The following is a 20,114-nucleotide window of genomic DNA, read 5'->3' as shown; positions in this document are numbered from 1 at the left end:
AAAGGCCAAGCTAGCATGATTTTTCATAAATCAAGAAACTGCCACTTGTACGGCTTAGAGCAGCAATGTACACAGAGAATTTTAATAAAGGAATTCAAGTGATGGCTTCGGAGCTTAAGTATTGCATAACTTATGGTCAAAGGGGTTCTGAAATTGATGAAGAGTATTTAAGATTTTTGTGTGATTGCAAAATTTGACATCATAATGAGCAGGGAGCTTAATACTTACAAAGATAGAATATTTTCAGAATCACTTTTCTTACTATACAGCGTATTTTAAGACAACAAACTCTTCGAAAGTCTGTCAGTTGATAATTATTTATGCGACTAGCTTGAGACATGTTTTTCATATATCCAAAAACTGAAAGAATGCGTGCGAGGAGTAAAAAGCACTTAAGAATAGTGTTTACTGAAAATTCAGAAATTAAGACAGCTTAGTAAGAACAGCTGTGAAACTGTAAATGTGTATTATATGAGTGCTTATGGTGATGCAAAACTGTGATCACGACTAAAGAAGAGAGTACAAAAAGTTCTTAATATCACTTTGTTTGCTCTATTCGCTTTCGAAAATGTAAATGTGGAAAGCCGGGCAATGCAGTATAAATATTATAAGAGAAACTATTCAAAATGAACTAATAATTAATAAACATTTTGTTAATAAAACCTTAATTAATAAATGTGAGATAATATTAATATTAAATGATAGAATTGGCTTAAAATTCTCTTATGTATTGTAATTTAATTCTATATTTTCTTTTAACTCTCGATACTCGTTTTTGAACTATTTGAGTTGAATTTTACAAAATTAGGAAGAATTTAACATTCATTCACAAATTGTTAATTTTTAACAACTTTTACAGAATATATTTTTGTTATTTTTTTTTTTTTTGAGGAAAATCTACTATTTTCCTTGATTTCTATTTCAGTATTCTGCTTAAGATATCTTATAGTTTAAAGATTTTCAAAATAAACACCACTTTTTCTATCACATAATTCTTGGCTATGCTCTATTTTAGGTTACTATGCACTTTGGTCTCAATACATCCCTTAGCGTCCTTTTCCACTTTCAATATTTCAATAAAAACATGAAAAAATGTTTTACACCGAAGCTATAATACCCATGCCAAATACAAAATGTTATATATGCTATAGCGGCCCCCATCTGAACAATCTCTTCGGAGATTATACTATTGCGTTAACCAATATTTCGTAACAAATTTCGTGAAGATATTTCGTTAAATAGAAAAGCTATCTTTACAGGGACTTGATTTTAATCGATCCGTTTGTATGGCAGTTATATGCTATAAGCATCCGATAGCGGCGGTTCCGACAAATAAGGAGCTGCTTGTAAAGAATGTCTCACAGACGGACGATCAGACAAACATGGCTTAATCGACTTAATCCATGATGCTGATCATTTGTATACAGTGTATATTACGTTTCCTTCTAGTTGTTACAAACTTTGTAAAAAATGTATCCTGTTCAGGGCATAAAAACTATATATTAAGCCTACGCTTTGAAAAAAAATTTAATTTTAATAAATAGCCATATTCGATTTTCAAACATTTCCTAACTTGATTAGGATTCTCTTTATACATTATATATGTACATATACACACCTGTCTCTGCTCTAGATCTATTCTTATGTGGATAGAAAATTTCAATCATTCCTTGAGGCTCGTAAGATACAAAATATTTTCTCCTCGACTGTTCGACATTCTTCGAGCTGAAATTTTTTCAATTCCAAATGGTCTTACTAATTAATGCTATACTTTTTTTATATAAAATAAGCACGTTAAAAAAACTGGCTACAGTCCATTGTTCCTTTTGGCGTTTCGTTAGGATATATTTCACACTTATATTGTTCAAGGAAACATGGTTCATTAATTAGCGCTTATCCTTGGAGATCATTTCACACTCCGCTTTCAATATTCATAATAACCAACGGTTTCAGCGGCAATTTAATTAAAACGAAACTTGTTACTATATACTATATATATATATACGTTTTCAAATTTTCATATACAACTAAAATATCACAGAACACTTTTGGATTTAATAACTTTCCTGATTATATCAGCTATATTTGCTGATTGATTAAAAAAAAAGATAAATTTTTTTTTAATACCGACAGCTACTAATTAATCTTTCCTACTCGAGCGTTATCAACAATGTCAAACAATATAGAGAGTACTCCTAAACTCCCAACTCAGTGACAATTTAATTTTCCACAATATACCTTTAAATATATATCATTTATTAAGTGCATAAGTACCGAAAAAATATTTTTCAAGCTGTCGTTTACTCCAGTCACCACGCTTCCTCCTCGTGCTGAACTCGGCACACTCCAAACTTCATAAAATATTTCTGTGTCACTCCTTTTCAAAATTAGTCAGCAGGGCAGTTTGAAATTATTTTTCGCAACGGAATTATTATACATTATATTAATTTAAAATTCCAACAACCGAATGACATTGACACATTCTCACTTCGCACTGCCACGTCGTTCGCTTACAAGTTCCCCAAACAAACCCAACCTTCGACGTCTTCATGCCCATCATCATCAGCTATTCATCACCTGTCAAAGCTGGCGAGCGGGAAAAAGTCGAAATGTGTATTTAAATTAAAATTCATAATAAACCGTCGCAGCGCAGTTGATGTAATGGCAGCGCAGGCTCTTAACAGCAGCCAACAGCTACCAGCCATTGGCGACTAAATACTGTCATTAACGGCGCTCACACTTTTACAACTTGTCCTTACCGTATTGCCGACTAAATGACTCATTGCTCAGATACACCCAAGCTGTAACTGTCGGTGTGTTTGTGCGCCTGCCGCACAGATGAATAACAAATCCATCATTTTCATTTAACAACAACGTCGGTTGGAGCACGTCGTTGAGGAAAGATCATAACCCATTAGCGCGCCCGGTATATATGTATATGAGTCTAAGTATCTAAGTATCTGTATAGATAAAATATAAGTTGTAGCCGTTTTGCATATTCATAACAAATTGATAGCTTTAAAGGCTTGCGAAGTCAGCTTTCTTTTTAGAAACCTAATTTTTACATTTTTTAAATGAAATTTTGCATATAAATTAGAATTCTAATTAAATATTTGCATCAAAAATATGCTTTTGAAATGTTGCAAGTTTTTTATTTACTAAAAATAGCTATAAAAAATTATTTATTTTTTTGAAAAAGAAATTATGTTGAGGAGTTGAGTAAATTTTGGTTGGGGCGTATGAGTAACATTTCACTTGAATACAAGCTTTCAATATTTCTTGAATATTTTCGTACAGACAAATGTATAGTAAGTGGAGGTTAAAGATTTATATTTATTTAGATTTTAACATATGCTATTGTTGTTATATTTGTATACAACGTTCACAAAATTCGAATTCGCTAATATATTACATACATATGTTCATACATAAGTCTAGATCGTCAATTTAAATACATTTTATTTATCACTTAATATACTCTGCTTTACTTTTTCTAACTATTATCCCATCATTTACTTTAGTTCGATTAATTTCCGTTAATTTCTTTAATTTTTATATATTTTGTAAATTTGTTTCCAAGTTTTCATTACAATATTTTATTGCACTTTATTTTATTTTTATTTATTTAAATTTGTATTATTTATAAATAAATTATTTTATGAGGTTTTTTTATAATTATATGTTATTTATTTTTGTATCTTTATTAATTTTTTTATTTATTTAATTATAACTTATTTTTAAATTTTTCTCTTTTTTTTATTTAACTTTATTTTATTTTGATTTATTATAATTTTTAAAATTTAATTTTAATTTAATTTAGTTTAATTTTATTTATTTTTTCTATCGAAACTTAATTTAATTTCGTTTAGTAAAATTTAAAATTATTTTATTTTATTTATATTAATTTAATTTAATTTATAATAATTAGTATTAATTTAGTTAAATGTAATATATTAATTTTTTTTTGTTATTATTGAATTTTTCTTCTCATTTAATTGCATCTCTACACTCCTTGACTCTCTCGTGTTGGTTTATTAGAATTTATTCTAATACTCCACGGAAAACACTTCGTTTATGACTTACGGTAGAAATTAACAGTGAATTGGTGTAGTAGCTATAACAACGCACATATATCTGTAGGCAGTAAAAAATTATTATTGTTAATAAATATTTAAAAAAATGTACCTACTTAATTAATTAATTTTTCAGTTTGGCCCCAAAATGATTGTTGTTTATCTTTCTCTCTTTCTCTCCCTCTCTTTTTCTTTTCATTTTTTTTTCATGCTAATCTCATAGCCTCTTGTTTATTCACAGGCCACAAATCCCTACTTAACCGGAATACCGGCCAATCCGTACCCTAGTCCATATTATGCGCCTGGAACTTTAGTGCCTGCATTACTCGGACCAGATCACACACAGTTGGGTCAAGTGGTGCCACAAACGGTACAAGTGGCACAGCAGAAAATCCCACGTTCCGATCGATTAGAGGTGAGTCCAAGGCATTTCAAGTAATTTTTTTTAATTTCTGCTTTTAGTATACTTAGAAACATAAAAAAAACTGGCAAACTGATAATATTATTAATAATTTATTAAATGCTTTTGTTTGTTTGTTTTGAGAAGCAAATAACAAACAAATAAACAGTTACACTAACTTTAAGGTTAAGTTTTAAGTGTTTAAATTTGGTTTTTGTTCTGCGATTTCATTTGAATGAGTTCTTATAAAAACTTCTTTAATTATGGATTATTTTAAATTAATTTAGCATGAAGTGTTATTTTTGTTATTGTTATATGTTGTATGCGTTTAATTTATTTTTAATTTATGGAAAGTATTTTAATTTAAATTAAATTTCATACATTTTTTTAATGAAAGTTTGGCAATATCGTATGCTTTCAAACAATTTTTTTATTATAACATGAAAAAAATTTTGCTATAATTTATATAGCAACTTATGTTTTCGTCAGTTAAAATTTTCTACCAGATAACAAATAATATTTGCTCTCTGTCTTAAATGTTTGCAATATTTCAACTGAAACAATTTTGCTATAATTTTAAAGCAGCTAATTTTTGGCGTGTGTGTTTAAATTCTTTACCGGATGACACATAATATTTATATTTTATTATAATACAATGGAATTTTCTTGTAAATAGTCTTAATATTTCCAATTACAATAATCTGTAATTATTTAGAATATTAAAAATGCAACGTTTAAACTGAGTGTGCTATAATTGATTTGCTCCCACGTTATCTTCTGATTTATATCTTTATATAAATGTGCCTAAAATTTTAAATCGTAGCGTTCAGATGTTTTCTATAATTTTTATAGCAATCTAAAATTACTCGAAATTTGCTATAACAACTCACTCACAGGCAAATGTCGCAAATTTTAGCGTTTCGTAAGTTAATCTAAAGTTGCTATAATTTTATAGCATATTCTTTTTAAGCCACCTGTTTGTTAGCCTGGTTGTGACTGTCTGAATATGTTGCAAGCACTAAAAGAAATAAATATTTTGCATTAGTGGGCTTAGTTTAATCATATCATTATTGAAGATAAATTAACAAGTGTGCTTAAAGTTTTCAAAACGTATAAAAAATTCATAAAAAAACTCACAACAAAAATGTTATATTGAATAAATTTAGGTAGTGAATAATGTCCGATTTCAGGCATACGATTTTGTCAAAATAAAAAAACATGTTAAATAGTTCGGCGCAATACTATTTGTATTGAATTTTAATAATAATTTTCTTTTTGTTTTTTCTATTAGTTAAAAAACAGAGTATTTTTAATTATAACTATTTTGCTTCATTAATATTTTATTTTATTATTACTTTTCGAAAACCAAATTTGTTTATATTTTTATATGTTTATATACATACATACATATGTATTGTATATATATATATATATATTTAAAAAATATATATATATTTTTATCTATATACATATATATTCCGTTCCATTCCTTATTGCTGTTGTGTTATTAATTTGAAAACAAAAAGAACATAATAAAATGTTTTGTGTCACTAATATTTACCAACGACGTAATTACTTTATAGGAATATTCATTAAAGTTTTTATTGAAAAAAATAAATTGATCACACATTCGTAAGTTTCTTATTTTTGTCAAAAATAAAATTTTGTCGTTTATATTTAAACTTTTTTGCAAGTCGTTGCATTATTTTTCATACGCGGTCTTACACGAGCGCTGTGTTTTTGGTTTTTTTTTTTTTAATTTTGACCTTTTGCTGCGCTCTTTGCTACCCAAAGTTATTATTATGTGAAATTTGCTTTTGCTCTGCGCGCGTTTTCCCACTCACTTCACACTCCAAACAAAAGCGCAAGGTACTCTGTAATCAATGTAAGTCCCGAAACAGCAGCAAAATTTTTTTTAAAAGTTTTTTCATAAAAAAATTTTTTCTTAATTTTTTTTTTTAAACAAAAAATGATATTTTTTTATATATTTTTCTCATAAGTAAAATTGTAAATATTGAACATTGGAATTTTTTTTAATTTTTGTTATTTTGGCCACCCTATATATCATTGCAAAATAGCAAATATCTTACAAAAAAATTCTGGTTTATTTAGAACCTGAAATAAGGTATTCGACGCTATTTCAACTTAACTTAAACACTTAAAATTTAAAAATAGAAATTATTTAAAGTTTTGTTTAAAATTTGTTTAAATTTTTTTATAATTTTTAGTTTAAGATTTTATTTATAAATTTTTTTTTTTTGTTTTTGAAGGCTTAAAATATATTTTTTTTTGCAATTTACTTACCGTTGTTGTGTTTCTCTTTGTTATTGTTTTTGTGTTCGCAAACATGCAACTAATTCGCTGTAATTGTATTGATTATATAAATTATATACAAAAATTTGTAAAGCAAAGGCAAAAATTGGCTTGTCGTCCAGTTAAGCGCTTAAACTGAAATAACCGCTATGAAACGCCTAAAATTGTACTACAGTGCGTGTACAATTTGCTGCTGGGACCACGCCTAACACGCCGTCGTACGCGCCAAAACTCACCGCAATCCTATTGTGTTTCAGAACTATGAAAAAATTCGTTAAAAAAGTTGGCATGCAAATTTACAACCAAAAATTGTACTTACAAAAATAATCGCTGTGTTTGAAAATGTATTAACTCAAAATTTGCTACTACAAAAGAATTTAATTTTTTACAAATGCCTACAATTGTACTCAAAAAATAATTTCCTTCCATTATTTCCTCCCAACAACCAAAAAAAAATATGTGTAAACAAAAAATAAAAAAAAAACAACAACAACCAACACCAACACAACCACAATCGCCAACAAAAATTTTGACTACACCGATACCTACAAATTTATTACCACCAACACCACCACCGCCACCACTAAAACCACCACCACCACCACAATCACCAACAAAAATCAAAATAAATTCAACAAACAACCGCAACAACAATTGCAACAAATTGCATACGCAACTGCAACTGCTGCCAAAATGCTGCCGCCATCGCCTCTGCCGCCGCCACTGCCGCCGCTGCCACAATCACACCAATACCAACAACAACTACAACAAAAAAAATTAAAACAACCTACTCACCGCTACCGCCCAACAACCAATTTGCCAATCCTACAACGCGTTCAACAACCAACACCAACGCCTGCGCATATGCAACGAAAATCCATAAAAAAATGGGCAAACGATGCAAACGAATTTGAATTGATTTGGAAATCGCACACCCTCGTCAACGGCGCACGCACACGAAAAAAAAATTGTTCAAAAATTATTTAATATTCGACAACAAAAACAAAAAAAACACACACACGCACTCAAATAATATGTGGAATGCGTAAATGGTGTGCTGCTGCGCTTTGTTGTTGTAGGTTTGCCGTGAATACTTGCGCGGCGCCTGCAAGCGCGCCGAGTCGGAGTGTCGCTTTGCGCATCCACAGGATAGCGTCGCCCGGCACGATGACGGTTCGATAACGGTGTGCATGGATGCCGTGAAGGGCCGCTGCACGCGCGATCCATGCCGCTACTTTCATCCCCCCTTGCACCTGCAGGCACAATTAAAAGCGGCGCAAACGCGCGCCACTGCTGTCGCTACTGCGGTATGGCTATATTGTTCTTATAAATTTATGATAATTTCAACATTTATTTTCATTTCTTATGATTTCTTTTCTTTCTGTCTTCTATAAATTATGTGTAATAAGAATGTTTACTGATTTTGATACTAAACTATTGCATACCAAATATAACACACCTAAAGAAACATATTTATTTGAAAATAATGGAATGTTTCCAAGAGGAAAATTAAGGAAATTACAGCTTCGGTGTGGTTGTTGTAGAAGTCGGAAGAGTTTTTCAACTCATAAAAAAAATTTCAATTTACAACAATAGCATATAATTTTTGCTATAATTTTGTTTTGGATTATAAGTTGACTATAAAATTTCCAAATTAGCGCCCTTTCAACTTACAAAAACAATATAAAAATTATATTTTATACGGAAATTTTTATAGCACTTCTTATAACTATATTAGTTCACAATTACGGCTATAGTTTTACCATAATACTTCTGTATTCAAGTTAAATCATTAATTTTTACTTGACATTTTTTACTTGACACTTGACATGAAGAAAAAAGTTTTGGAAAGTAATTTCCGGTACAAAATTCTTATTATAGGAGCAAAATTTAAAATTTTAAATTAATTTCACATGTTTAGTATAACATTTATCTGTATTATTTACATTATGTGCAGCAACGAACACATAATATATCCGCTATTATATTTTATTTGTGCTATAAACTTGCCATATTTTTATACTTAATACGCATACGTAAGCGTAAAATGAAGTCCGTCGCGTTTCTATGCCCGTAAATATAAATTTTATTGAATTTCGTACAGCACATAGTTGCCAAAATTCTTATAGCAAGCTAAAAAAATGTTGTCAGTTACTCGTTAAAAATCATAGAGGTGCTGAAATAGTTTTCCTCCTTATATATATAAGTATACTTTTATTTCCGTAAATATGATTTGTAACCCTGTTCATGTAGCAAAAAAACCAACCTTTAATTTGTATTGCTACTAAAATATCTTCACAGTTAGCTGGAATAGTTCGCAATTAATTCAAGATAAGATAGCTTTTCACAGCTTCTGAGTTGGCTATAATTATTATAGCATATAGAAAAACCTTGGCAGTGACATGTTACAAATATAGGCCGAAATTAATTCAAGATAAGATAGCTTTTCACACCTTCTGAGTTTGCTATAATTATTATAGCAAACAGAGTTTCGATTTTTTTCTGTTTTGAATACTAAATTTTTAAAAAATTGTGTCAATTTACTACACAACCACGCCGTTGGAATTTAAAAATTTACTTTTTGTTTAAACAGTTCTTTATTATAGTTGTGCTCATGCTTGTTAAGTAAATGCTCAACACTAAATAATGCTTACTTACACAAATATTATTTATAAATAAGAGAAACTGTATGTATGCGAAGAGCAAATATTTCAAATATATTATAAAACTTAATACAATTCTGTGACTTAAATATTTAGCTACCTTTTCTTTTTTTTTTTATTTGATTATTTGTTTGTTTTTTCTTGTTTTGCAATTTATGCTCCACTGACACAATATTTTATTATACTTGTAATATTTTCCAGTACAAATATTTTGCAAGCCCAAATATTTTGTTGTTTGTAGCACACTATATTAGCTATTTTTGTGGATTAGGTTAAGAAATAATTAGTATTTAAATGTCATATGATCCAAGAAACTAAATTACTTAATTTACATAATTACTTTACTTACTTAATTAAGTTTCCTTAAAAAAAATTGTTTATTACGGAATGTATCTTTCAAATCCTTCGAATTGAAACCCAACGAAGCAAAGAATTTTTTATTGAGAAAAATACGTGGACATAATCATTTAAAACTAAGTTTTATATTAAAGGAAAGTAAACCAGGTATAGTCTGGTTTTTATGCCACTACAAGCAACCATGGAATTTCTATAATTTTTATGGGAAATTGTGTTACACCTTTTTAGCAAACACTGCTTATAGCATAATATTTAAGTGTAATAAGGTACCATAAAGTTGCTATAATTTTTATAGGAGTTGCTGTTACTATATGTAGAAATCACTGCGTAGATTAAAATCTTATAGTTTTAATAGCATTTGGTTGCATTTAAATATTTTATGTACAAGTATTTGTATAGTAGCTCTTTCCATAATTGTTATCAGTACAACTCTTTTATGTTGTGGTACCTTGTGCGATTGTGTTAAGAATTTTTTATTTTGTTTTTGCAGAAGAAATATATTTTTCAAGTAACAAAATACATAAGTAAATCTGTCACAGTCTAAGTCAGAATTTTCATTAAACATAACGCTATAATTTATAAGGGAAAGAGTTGCCTTGTTATTGTCTTTTTTTTTAAACAATAGAAATTTTAGGTCATTTAAAAAGTAATAAGAAAATACTAAAGTTTATTCCATTTATATAGCAAGCCGTTGCTATAATTTTTATAGTAACAAAAATAATATAAAAAGCTGTCTAGTATTATATCGTTTTAATAGGTATATATTGAAGTGTATTCAATTTTTATAGCGAGCTATTTCTATAATTTTTTATGAAAATAAATTGTATATAGAAGATGCCAAAGAAGATGATTTTTAGACTTTAAATTACAGACGTTCTCCAATTTTTTTTAAGAAGCAGTTAGTTAAATTTTTAAACTATTTAAAAAATTTTATTTATGCTATAATTTTATTATTTTTCGTGAAGAAATAAATATTTTTGGGCATTTAGAAAACTAATAGGAAAATCTTAAAGTGTATACTTTATTTTAGTAAGCAGTTACTATAATTTTTATAGGAAAAATGTATATGTACATATAGAAGATACCGAATCTTATTTAGTTTTTATAGAATTTAATAGTTATATATTGAAGTGTATTCTATTTTTGTAGCGAGCGAAAAAATTATAGCAACAGAATTTTTTCCTAAAAAACAATTTAAGAAGATGACTAATTTGAAAATTTGTAAATTCCAAAACTTTATTAAGAAATAAATAATTTAATTTTTTAAATAATTTGATATTTTTATAATTAAATTTAGTAATTTTTTATAGGAAAAATTTTTTTTTAAGAAACCCTTTTGAGATTATCGCTCAGGAAGCATAGTTAACTATTACTTAAATGCTATAACTTTTAAAGTAAACATTTACTACACTTTTTAGACCAAAAATTAAACTGCTGGGCAACAAACATTCATTCTCTTAAACGACAACTGCATTTAGGTTGAACTTGCACTAAAAATTTACTACACTCACAGCCACCTAGGCAGGTATGGTAGCAGGTAGATAAAGCCTTATACGCGTACAATAATAATGCGGCTAATTTGCAAAATATGCGCGCTAACGCCGAAAATTATGCTATAAATAATTTAATGCAGTTAAAATGATAATATTTGTCAAACGCGCTAAACTGCATATATATATATGTATCAACTGCAAGCTAAAACACACACATACACACATACATGGAAGTGAGTATGTATATGTGAGCGGTATGAAATTTCAACTATCACTTACATTAATTGAACTGCATTAATCGCATTAATAGCAGCAATTATGCTGCGCCTGTGTGCATAAATTCACACATACAAACATATCTACATTTATATGTATGCATGTATGTGTGCGTATGCAGATCAACGATTTGTAGAATGTGTGAATGACTTCCACCATTTTGTCTACAAACAAAATGAAGTTTCGCACAACTTTTACAAAGTTAAATAAATAAGGCATAAATTCAGGCGCCATGGCATGGCGTATACGCTACACTCTGCTTTTGCAAGTATGTTCCATATGTGTGTCTATAATGCAGTTATGTGGCAATGTACACATACTTACAAATATATATGCTTATGTTGTTGTTGCTTTTGTTGTACGCATATGCGCGCCACGTTTTACGTAGGCAATAAATGTTGATTTTCGCTTTTGGTAAATTAACATTTATTACAGCACATTGCCGTCCCAGCACATATGCAACGAAGGTTTACATATAATTATTAAAGTGACTTCAAAGGTAGTCAAATGAGACAACATATAATATATAGTATATAAATATACAAATGCATACAGTTATGCCAGCGTATATAACTATGAGGCTCGCCAGCACTTAATGCCGGCGCGCGCTTAATTGCTTCGGTTGGAATTTATATGTCGTACGTAATTGCCGCGTAATATACGCGAATGAAAAACCATTGCAGCATTTTAGGCAATTTCCAACACATTCAGATAGACACACATACATATAGACATAATCGTAGATATTCGTTGTTTGTACTCAACCAACGAATACAGTCGAGCGGACGAACGTCTGTTCAAAGCAGTAATAAATAAGCTTTTTTATTGTAATTTGAGGCTTAACGGTTCGTTGTTGTCGTTGTTGCGCTGCGTCTTTTGGCGCCTGTGTGTATGCTTGTAGTATGTGCGCGTGTTCACGTGGCATGCTATGGGGATTTCCGTTTTCACGCCGCAATGCGATATAAATGTCAACTACAACAGCAGCATGAGCAAATTATAGCAATAACAACAAAAATATTAACAACAACAGTAACTGAAGAGAGCGTTGAACTTTATTTAGAAATTTTATAAGCATTTTTTTTTAGATAAAAGTGCACACTGTTTAAAAGTTATCAATATTTTTATTTTATAGGAACTATATATAGTTATAAAATCTTGTTACTTTTCTTTATATTCTGGCTTGTTTTGTGTTTTGTACTTCAAAAACATAATCCAGCAACATTTGAGATGACTTTTCTTGCTATTCTGAAAGTTTACTATAATTTTAATAAAACTGAAATGTTATTACTATTGCTATAAAATACATTTATTAGGTAAAAACCGTTCATCAGGATTATTTTTAAATTTGCTATAATTTTATAGGAAGTTGAATTATGTGCTATAATTGTATAACAAGTTGCATAAAATACAAGATACAACTTTAATTTTAATTGTTATTTAATTTTTTATTTAACTTGCACAACTTATAAAGCTAATTGAATTGCCCGCTATAATTTTATGGCAAGTCAATTTGTTAAAATTAAACCTAAACTTATTTTTAAAGGTTTGTTTACTTCTTATTACATTGTACAAATATTATAACAAGTCCCACTCAAATCGAATATAAAAATATATTTTCAACTTTTTTTCATAATTTAGTTTTTATTTGGTATAATTGTTATAGCATATTACGTGCTATAATTTTACAGCCTAGCAAATCAAGTTGCATGGGAAAACCAACAAATTGTTTTTATAAATTTATGTATTTTACTTTATGCAACTACTATAGCAAGCCGAAAAACATGCTATAATTTTATAGCAGATTCAATTGTTAAAAAACTCTACTCCTTACTTTAATTAGTTGTAGTTAAAGTAACGAAGTAAAGTAATTGCAGCATAAAAACAATTTTATATCCAGGCATACAAAATTATAGCAACCCGCTCTTAACGTAAAGGTAGGCCAAGTTGGTGCTAGACTAAAAAAAGCAAAAACTACATTTACTTAATTAAAAAAAAAAAATTATTTTTAAATGACAAAGTTTTATGGCAACAGCATATTATAGCATTAAGGTTTTGCATTATTTATAGTAATATTGTTATTAATATTAAATTTCCTTATAGCTCTAATATTTTCCTAAAACATAATCATAAATATAAGTTAGTTTAAAATGCAATTAGCAAAATCTCTAAAAATTATAGCAATTATTTTTTTATTTATTATTGACTTTACTACATGATTTTGTTAGAGAATATGTGTAACAATACAGAAAACCCTCTTTACACCGCTTAGTGTGCCTTTTTATAGCAATTGTTTTTAAATTTTCTAACATAATTTCAGTTACTTTTTTGGCCTGTTTAGAACTGCTTAGCGTGTTTGAAATGTTTTTCTTTTTGCAAAATTTCAGTTCTCACTTTATTACCTAGTTGCTTTGTTATGTAAAAAACAATATATTTAAACCCACCATTTTTGCAATTTAATGTAGTAAACTATAAAATTTTTCATGGCATAAAAAAGAATATACACAAAAATACAGATTATTAGCTACATAAAGCAATGCAACAAAATCCCCTAAATTATTTTTACAAAATTTTTAACCAAAAACCTACTCAAAATTAAGAACCCTTGTTATTCGTTTAGTTCATTTGTTTTTTAATAAACTTTAATAAACTTATATTAAACTATAACGTTTATTTTCCCTGCATTTCTATGCCCCTCTATATTTGTATGTGTGTCAAAACGCCTATACGCTTACATTACCCCGATGCAGCGCTGCCCTACAACAGGCTTTGCTCCCTTGATTTAACTCAGTTCTTTTCATTTTAGTTGTATATTTACTATAAACAATTTTGTTTAAAAAATATGACGATAGAATTGTAAAACAAATAGCATTTTCACAATATCGGCTTGAATTTTAGATAAAAATATATTTATGTTTACATTAAAACTTGAAAACCTATATTTAAGTACATTGTTGGTAGTACTTATTTACATCCTTTATTAGAAAACAATATAAAAATATTTTGTAAAGTTACAAAAACATTTTAGTAAGTTGAGAAAAGTAAGACTATAATAAAGTTTTAGAATATACAAAAAAGTATATAAATACTCCTAGTTACTTCAAAGCTCATGAACTGCAAAACAACACCAACACGTTTTCAGCTGTTCGTAGCATTATTTATTAAAATTATATTTTTATTATTTAAGTGTGAGCATTAGAAACACTACAAATACCTTTGTGATTAAATTATTACCAAAGTGTAGGTCTATACATACTAGCTATAAATTTTCTGTAATTTATTTAATGCTCTAGGGTGAATAATTTTTAACTAGCAACACAAACAAGTTAATAAAGCAAATATAACTTTGCTATAATTTTTATAGCAAACAAATTTCACAACTTAAAAGCAACAACGTGATTTTTAAGTCAATAAAAAACCGAAGTCTTCCACATCTGAGTTGCTATAATTTTTATAGCACATCTTCTTTCTGCTTATATGAAAGAACAGCCTCAGCAAAGCAACAGAAACACATATCAACAAACATTTAAATTACAATAATTTTTATAGCAAACTCAAACTCAACTTTCAACATTATTTTGGATTACAAACAATTATATACTTACCAGCTAAGAACTAACAAAAAACTGCTAAACGTTTTGCTGTGGAAATTGTGCATACAAAATGAAATCCTTCTCAATAGTCGACCGACAACCCAGCAAAATGAAATACGGATGCAACAACAAAATGTAATACGAGTACCTAATAACAACTACAAGACAATTAAGTGCCTACGGCAAACATTTCAACAACCTTTTATCAGCAGGCGGAAGCGACCCAAAATCGGGAACAGCATTTCAAGTAGGCAAAGGCAGAAAAAAACATAAAAAAAGGAAAAAATGTGTATCACATAAAAATTGCATGAAAATCAACTCAACCCCAAATCTGCAAAGGCGTACCGCAAAAAGAAAAAAAATCACAAACAATTGCCGCAAATGTGATTTGCCTTCTTACCGCTTTAAGGTATGCAGCGAATCAGCTAAAAATCAAATAATAAGGTCGCACACGCACACCCATGCGAAGTAACCTAAACAACGGCGACTAAGTGAAGGTGCTGACAAACGCATGTGAGGACAGCTTAGGTGACGGCTCAACGCCTCTGGCGTAAAATTAACCAAAAAAGCCTCAAATTTCCGACGCCCAAAGCGCGTCGCAAGCGAAAGGAAATGTAGAACAAGTTGCCTGTTGCCTGCTGCTGGTAATGCAATGCGTGAATAAATACGTGGAAGATTTGCCACGTGCTGAGAGTGCGCACATACACCCACGCAAGCTCTGCTTTTACACATACACATTTAAAGCGGACTAAGCTATAGAAAAGCAAGCGCCACTCAGCGCACTCGGAGGCGTACAGCAACATCGAAATTAATCCGCACATAACATATTAACAGGAGTGCGCGCGGGCCACTGCTTGGCAGAGAGTTCAACCCTGGGTTAACACTTTTAAGCCATTTAAATGCAAATTAACGCAAAAATATTGCGCACACACACACACTCCTAACCTCCCATACACGCACACACAGACACAGCGTTTTTAGAAGACAAGAATATTGCTAGCGCTCCAACGAAAAACATGACATGCGCGTTATAACGGTGCACAGTAAGCTACGCGGCCGTTCCAATTTTGTGCGCTTAGCGCGACTGCGGCTATAAATATGCTAAGCCAGTTTTTTTAAAACTCCCATAAATAAGCCGTGGTGACTAGCACTGGCGCTCTAACGCCCAGCGCTTGGGTTAAGTGGGCGCGTTTCGCTGTAGCGGTTGGGCGGCGCAAATGAATGCGCTGTAAATTGCAGTGTTAAAAGGATTAAACGTGCAACTCTCGAGTTGGACGCGAGTTAGTAACACAGTTGTACATTTTTGTTGTATTGAAGGAATTATAAAGTTATTTTTAGCGGTGATAAACCGACTATAAACTCCCATATTTCGAATATGAAAATTTTTGTTTAAAATTTAAGTTTTGTTGTACCGAATTTGTACACAAGAACAACAAAATGCGCAAATAGGCAAAATATAAAAAATGTATATATCAAGTAAATTAATGTTAAAAAGACGGATAAATACTAATATTCACTAGCAGCAACAACAATATCAAAATATTGACAGTTTTAAGAAAAAAACAAAAAATACACCAAATAAATTTTATACTTACATTCATTTAAAATATAAAATACGTTCAAAAAATAATTATAATTGTAGCGAATGACATTTTCAGCGCGAAATTTTTGCAAAAAAACAATAAATTATTAAAACATAATTAAACTTATAAATATTTAAAACTTCATACACTCCGAGCCAAAAATGGCAGTAATAAATGCAAAACTAAATTTGATCAAAAAATATACAAATTGTTTATTTAAAAAAATATATACGAAAAATTCCTTTAAATAAGTTAGTATAAATGTTATATTTTAAATTTTTTTGGTTTTTGAATACAGTGAAATAAATTTAAAGATAGTAGCAAGAGTAAACATCGAATTCAAAAACAAATAACCAGAATGAAACAAATATTTTTGAAAAATATCCTCGAAAAAATTACGAGTTAGAATTCGTAAACACTTAGAAAAGGTGTGTAAAATATATGCTCAAAATTTTATTGAAAATTTATTTATTTTTTTGATTTGATATCACATTCTACATCTTGTAGTTCCGAAAAAATGTTTACAAACAAATATACATTTACAAATAATTATATCTTACTACGATATTCTTTATGACTATATTATATATTTTATTATATTGGAAATTTTTTTCTAAATAAAAACTAATTTTTATATTATTTAAAAATTAAATTAAAATTAAAAAAAAATATATTATATAAACAAAAAAATTAAACAAAAAATCTTATTTTTTATTTAATATATAAAATAGTTAAATTAAGTTTTAAAGCCTTTGAATTCCAATTGTGTAAAATTTTGCAGTACTTAAAAATTATTTAAATTGTAAAAATATATAAAAAAAAGTTTTTATAGAAATAATACTTAAGAAGATTAAAACATACGAAAATTATAAAAATTATGAACTGTAAAAAAATATATAAATATTTTATAATCAAAAATAAATTTTATTAAATAGTATATATTTTTTATAAAAAAAATGTATTAAAAATATATACATTTTATATTTTTATAGATATATTTTTTTATTATTATAATTTTTTAAGAATTAAAATTACAGAAACGATATATTTACAATTTCTTTAAAAAATTATCATTATTAATATTTTCAATTTGACAACCTTGAAGCAAAAACAGTTTTTTAACTGCAACGATGCATCGGTAGGTATGCGACAAAAAATATTCCAACCAAATTTAACTAAAAACAATTTATTAGGAACTAAAAGACACTGAAAAATAAATAAAACAAACTATATAAGTATTAAAAAAACCAAACAAAACAGCGAATTAGTTGCAAAAACTACGAGTTATCATACAAAATATTTAAAAAACATTTTCAAACAATTTTTGAGAAAAAAATGTATATAATTTAAATATATTATTTTCGCAAAATTTCTTTAAGTATAAATAAAATTTATATTGTTATTAAACATTCTTAATTATTTGTTGTTATAAAATCCTACAAAAAATACGAGTGTGTGATAAAAGTGAATTGGCGTTAATTGGTAAATATTATTGGCTGCCTAAAGTTGAAAGCCAAGGAGCCTGCATAAATCCTTGCCATAACAGGATTTTGTTGTATCTTCAAAAGACTTAATTCCATATTTTATTATAAACAGCAATACAAATGGTTATTTTTTATGAGAAACGCAAACATTTTGATTTTATAAAATATTTTATGATGCAATTTTTCTATTTAATATGTCTAAATATTTATATTTTATTAAATATAACTCTACGCACACACAACTACTATATATTCTAATTCACACATTTTATGCTTAGTATAAATTATATGTTGAGCTTAAGTTAGCTTTTAAGCTCAGCACACGCCATACAAATAGCTTTAAGCTTCGTCATTACTAACTTACTTGCCCAATTGCACACATTTCTACTCATAATACAATATATTACATAATCACTTAACGCATAACTGCGTTTTAATTCAAAAAACTTTAATATATGAAAGATGGCTGTCAAAAAAGCTTTTTACTACTAAGATTTAATTTCGAAAGCTTTTGCAGCTTTTTAACGCATTTCATTCAGCATACATTTTGGCTTAAAAATTATATATTTTTATATATTTTATTTCAATGTATTTATATAACTAACAAATACTTTACTATTTATTCAATAATTTCAAGCCTTTATTTATTAAATTTATATGAATTATTTTTTTAATGAATTTAGTTTTAAGTTTCGCATTTTATAGCCTCTCACAACATTTTGCCAATTTTGGCATTTAGAAAACACAAAGAACGTATAACATTTTCACTTACAAAATTTATTAATTATATGGCGCAGTGTGCTTTGAAAGCTTTCGTAGATAAATTTTTCAAAAATAAGCAGCTTTCAACATATTTAGATCCTTATTAAAACTAGCTTTCGAACATACTAAATATAAGTGGCAGTGATAGTTGGAAAACTAAGATCGTATGACAATTTTCAAGAGCTTTCTCAGCCAAGTTCCAAATGCTTATTAGAGTCTTTCTCAGCCCGTTTAGTTTATAGGAAAGCTTTTAGCAAAATAATTTTGAAACAACTTAATATCGGTTGAAGTTCAAAAAAACTCTAAAAGCTTCAAAAGTTGTCGCAACCAGGTGTAATATTTTAGGAAACGAAAGCATATAAATAGCTTGAGCTTTTACTAACTTTTCTATATTATAAAGAAACTTGTACTAAAACCAGATGAAGAGTTGATGCAAGTTTAATGTATAATACCAAAAATTAATTCTGGCTTTTAGAAGCTTTGAAAACAAAAATAAAAATTTATACATCTTACTGATTTTGTTATAAACAACATAAATAAAAAAATATATGTTGCAAAAGATTTAGTCAGTTAACACACCCGCACTCACAGACATAAATACATATAATATATTTTATTCATAATTATTTTACACATAAAATCTCTTTGTAAATTCTAAGTACTTAATACAATAACGAGAACAAACAAGAAAACCAACAAAAATTTGTTTCTTTTTTCTTTTATTTTTTTCATTTCGTATTCGTACCTCTTAATTTCCTGTTACCACGCGCGCGTCCTACTCGGCACTCATAAATGTATGCTTCGTTGAATGATGGTCTGCGGACAAAAATTATGCACGCACGCACACTATAATATATTTTCAAACATTTACACCAACATCACGCACACACACATACATGCACTTATGTGAACGTATGACGCGGACTGCATAAAATTGATAAATAAAAAATTATCAATTAAAATTTATAAAATTAACAATTAAAATTAAATTTCTATAAAAATAACAACAACAAAAATGCTATAAAAACTTAAATGGTTTACCTATAATTAATGCAATTAAAAACAATTTAAAAAAAAATTTTTCCATACAAAATATTGTATTTCTATCTTAATAAAATAA

General features: G+C 28.4%; 1 protein-coding gene across 24 annotated transcripts in view; it reads left to right on the top strand.

Annotated features, from left to right (window-relative positions):
• mbl (muscleblind) overlaps nucleotides 1–20,114 on the top strand; it is a 498,372-nt gene that overhangs the window by 428,845 nt on the left and 49,413 nt on the right. For 13 of the 24 annotated variants that reach the window (XR_011396187.1, XR_011396186.1, XM_070108958.1 and 10 more), the window contains 2 exons: nucleotides 4,297–4,488; nucleotides 7,866–8,093. Coding sequence is in view for 22 of the 24 variants with exons in the window: in XM_070108958.1 (XP_069965059.1) it covers nucleotides 4,297–4,488; nucleotides 7,866–8,093 (420 nt within the window). In the remaining 2 variants the exon portion in view is untranslated. The remainder of the gene's footprint in view (nucleotides 1–4,296; nucleotides 4,489–7,865; nucleotides 8,094–20,114) is intronic. The other 11 variants (XM_070108964.1, XM_070108965.1, XM_036375624.2 and 8 more) reach the window with 3 other exon arrangements.

This window comes from Bactrocera oleae, chromosome 4 (assembly GCF_042242935.1).
Source record: "Bactrocera oleae isolate idBacOlea1 chromosome 4, idBacOlea1, whole genome shotgun sequence".
NCBI lineage: Eukaryota > Metazoa > Arthropoda > Insecta > Diptera > Tephritidae > Bactrocera > Bactrocera oleae.
Note: the sequence above shows the minus strand (reverse complement) of the source record. Positions and strands in the feature narration are given on the sequence as shown.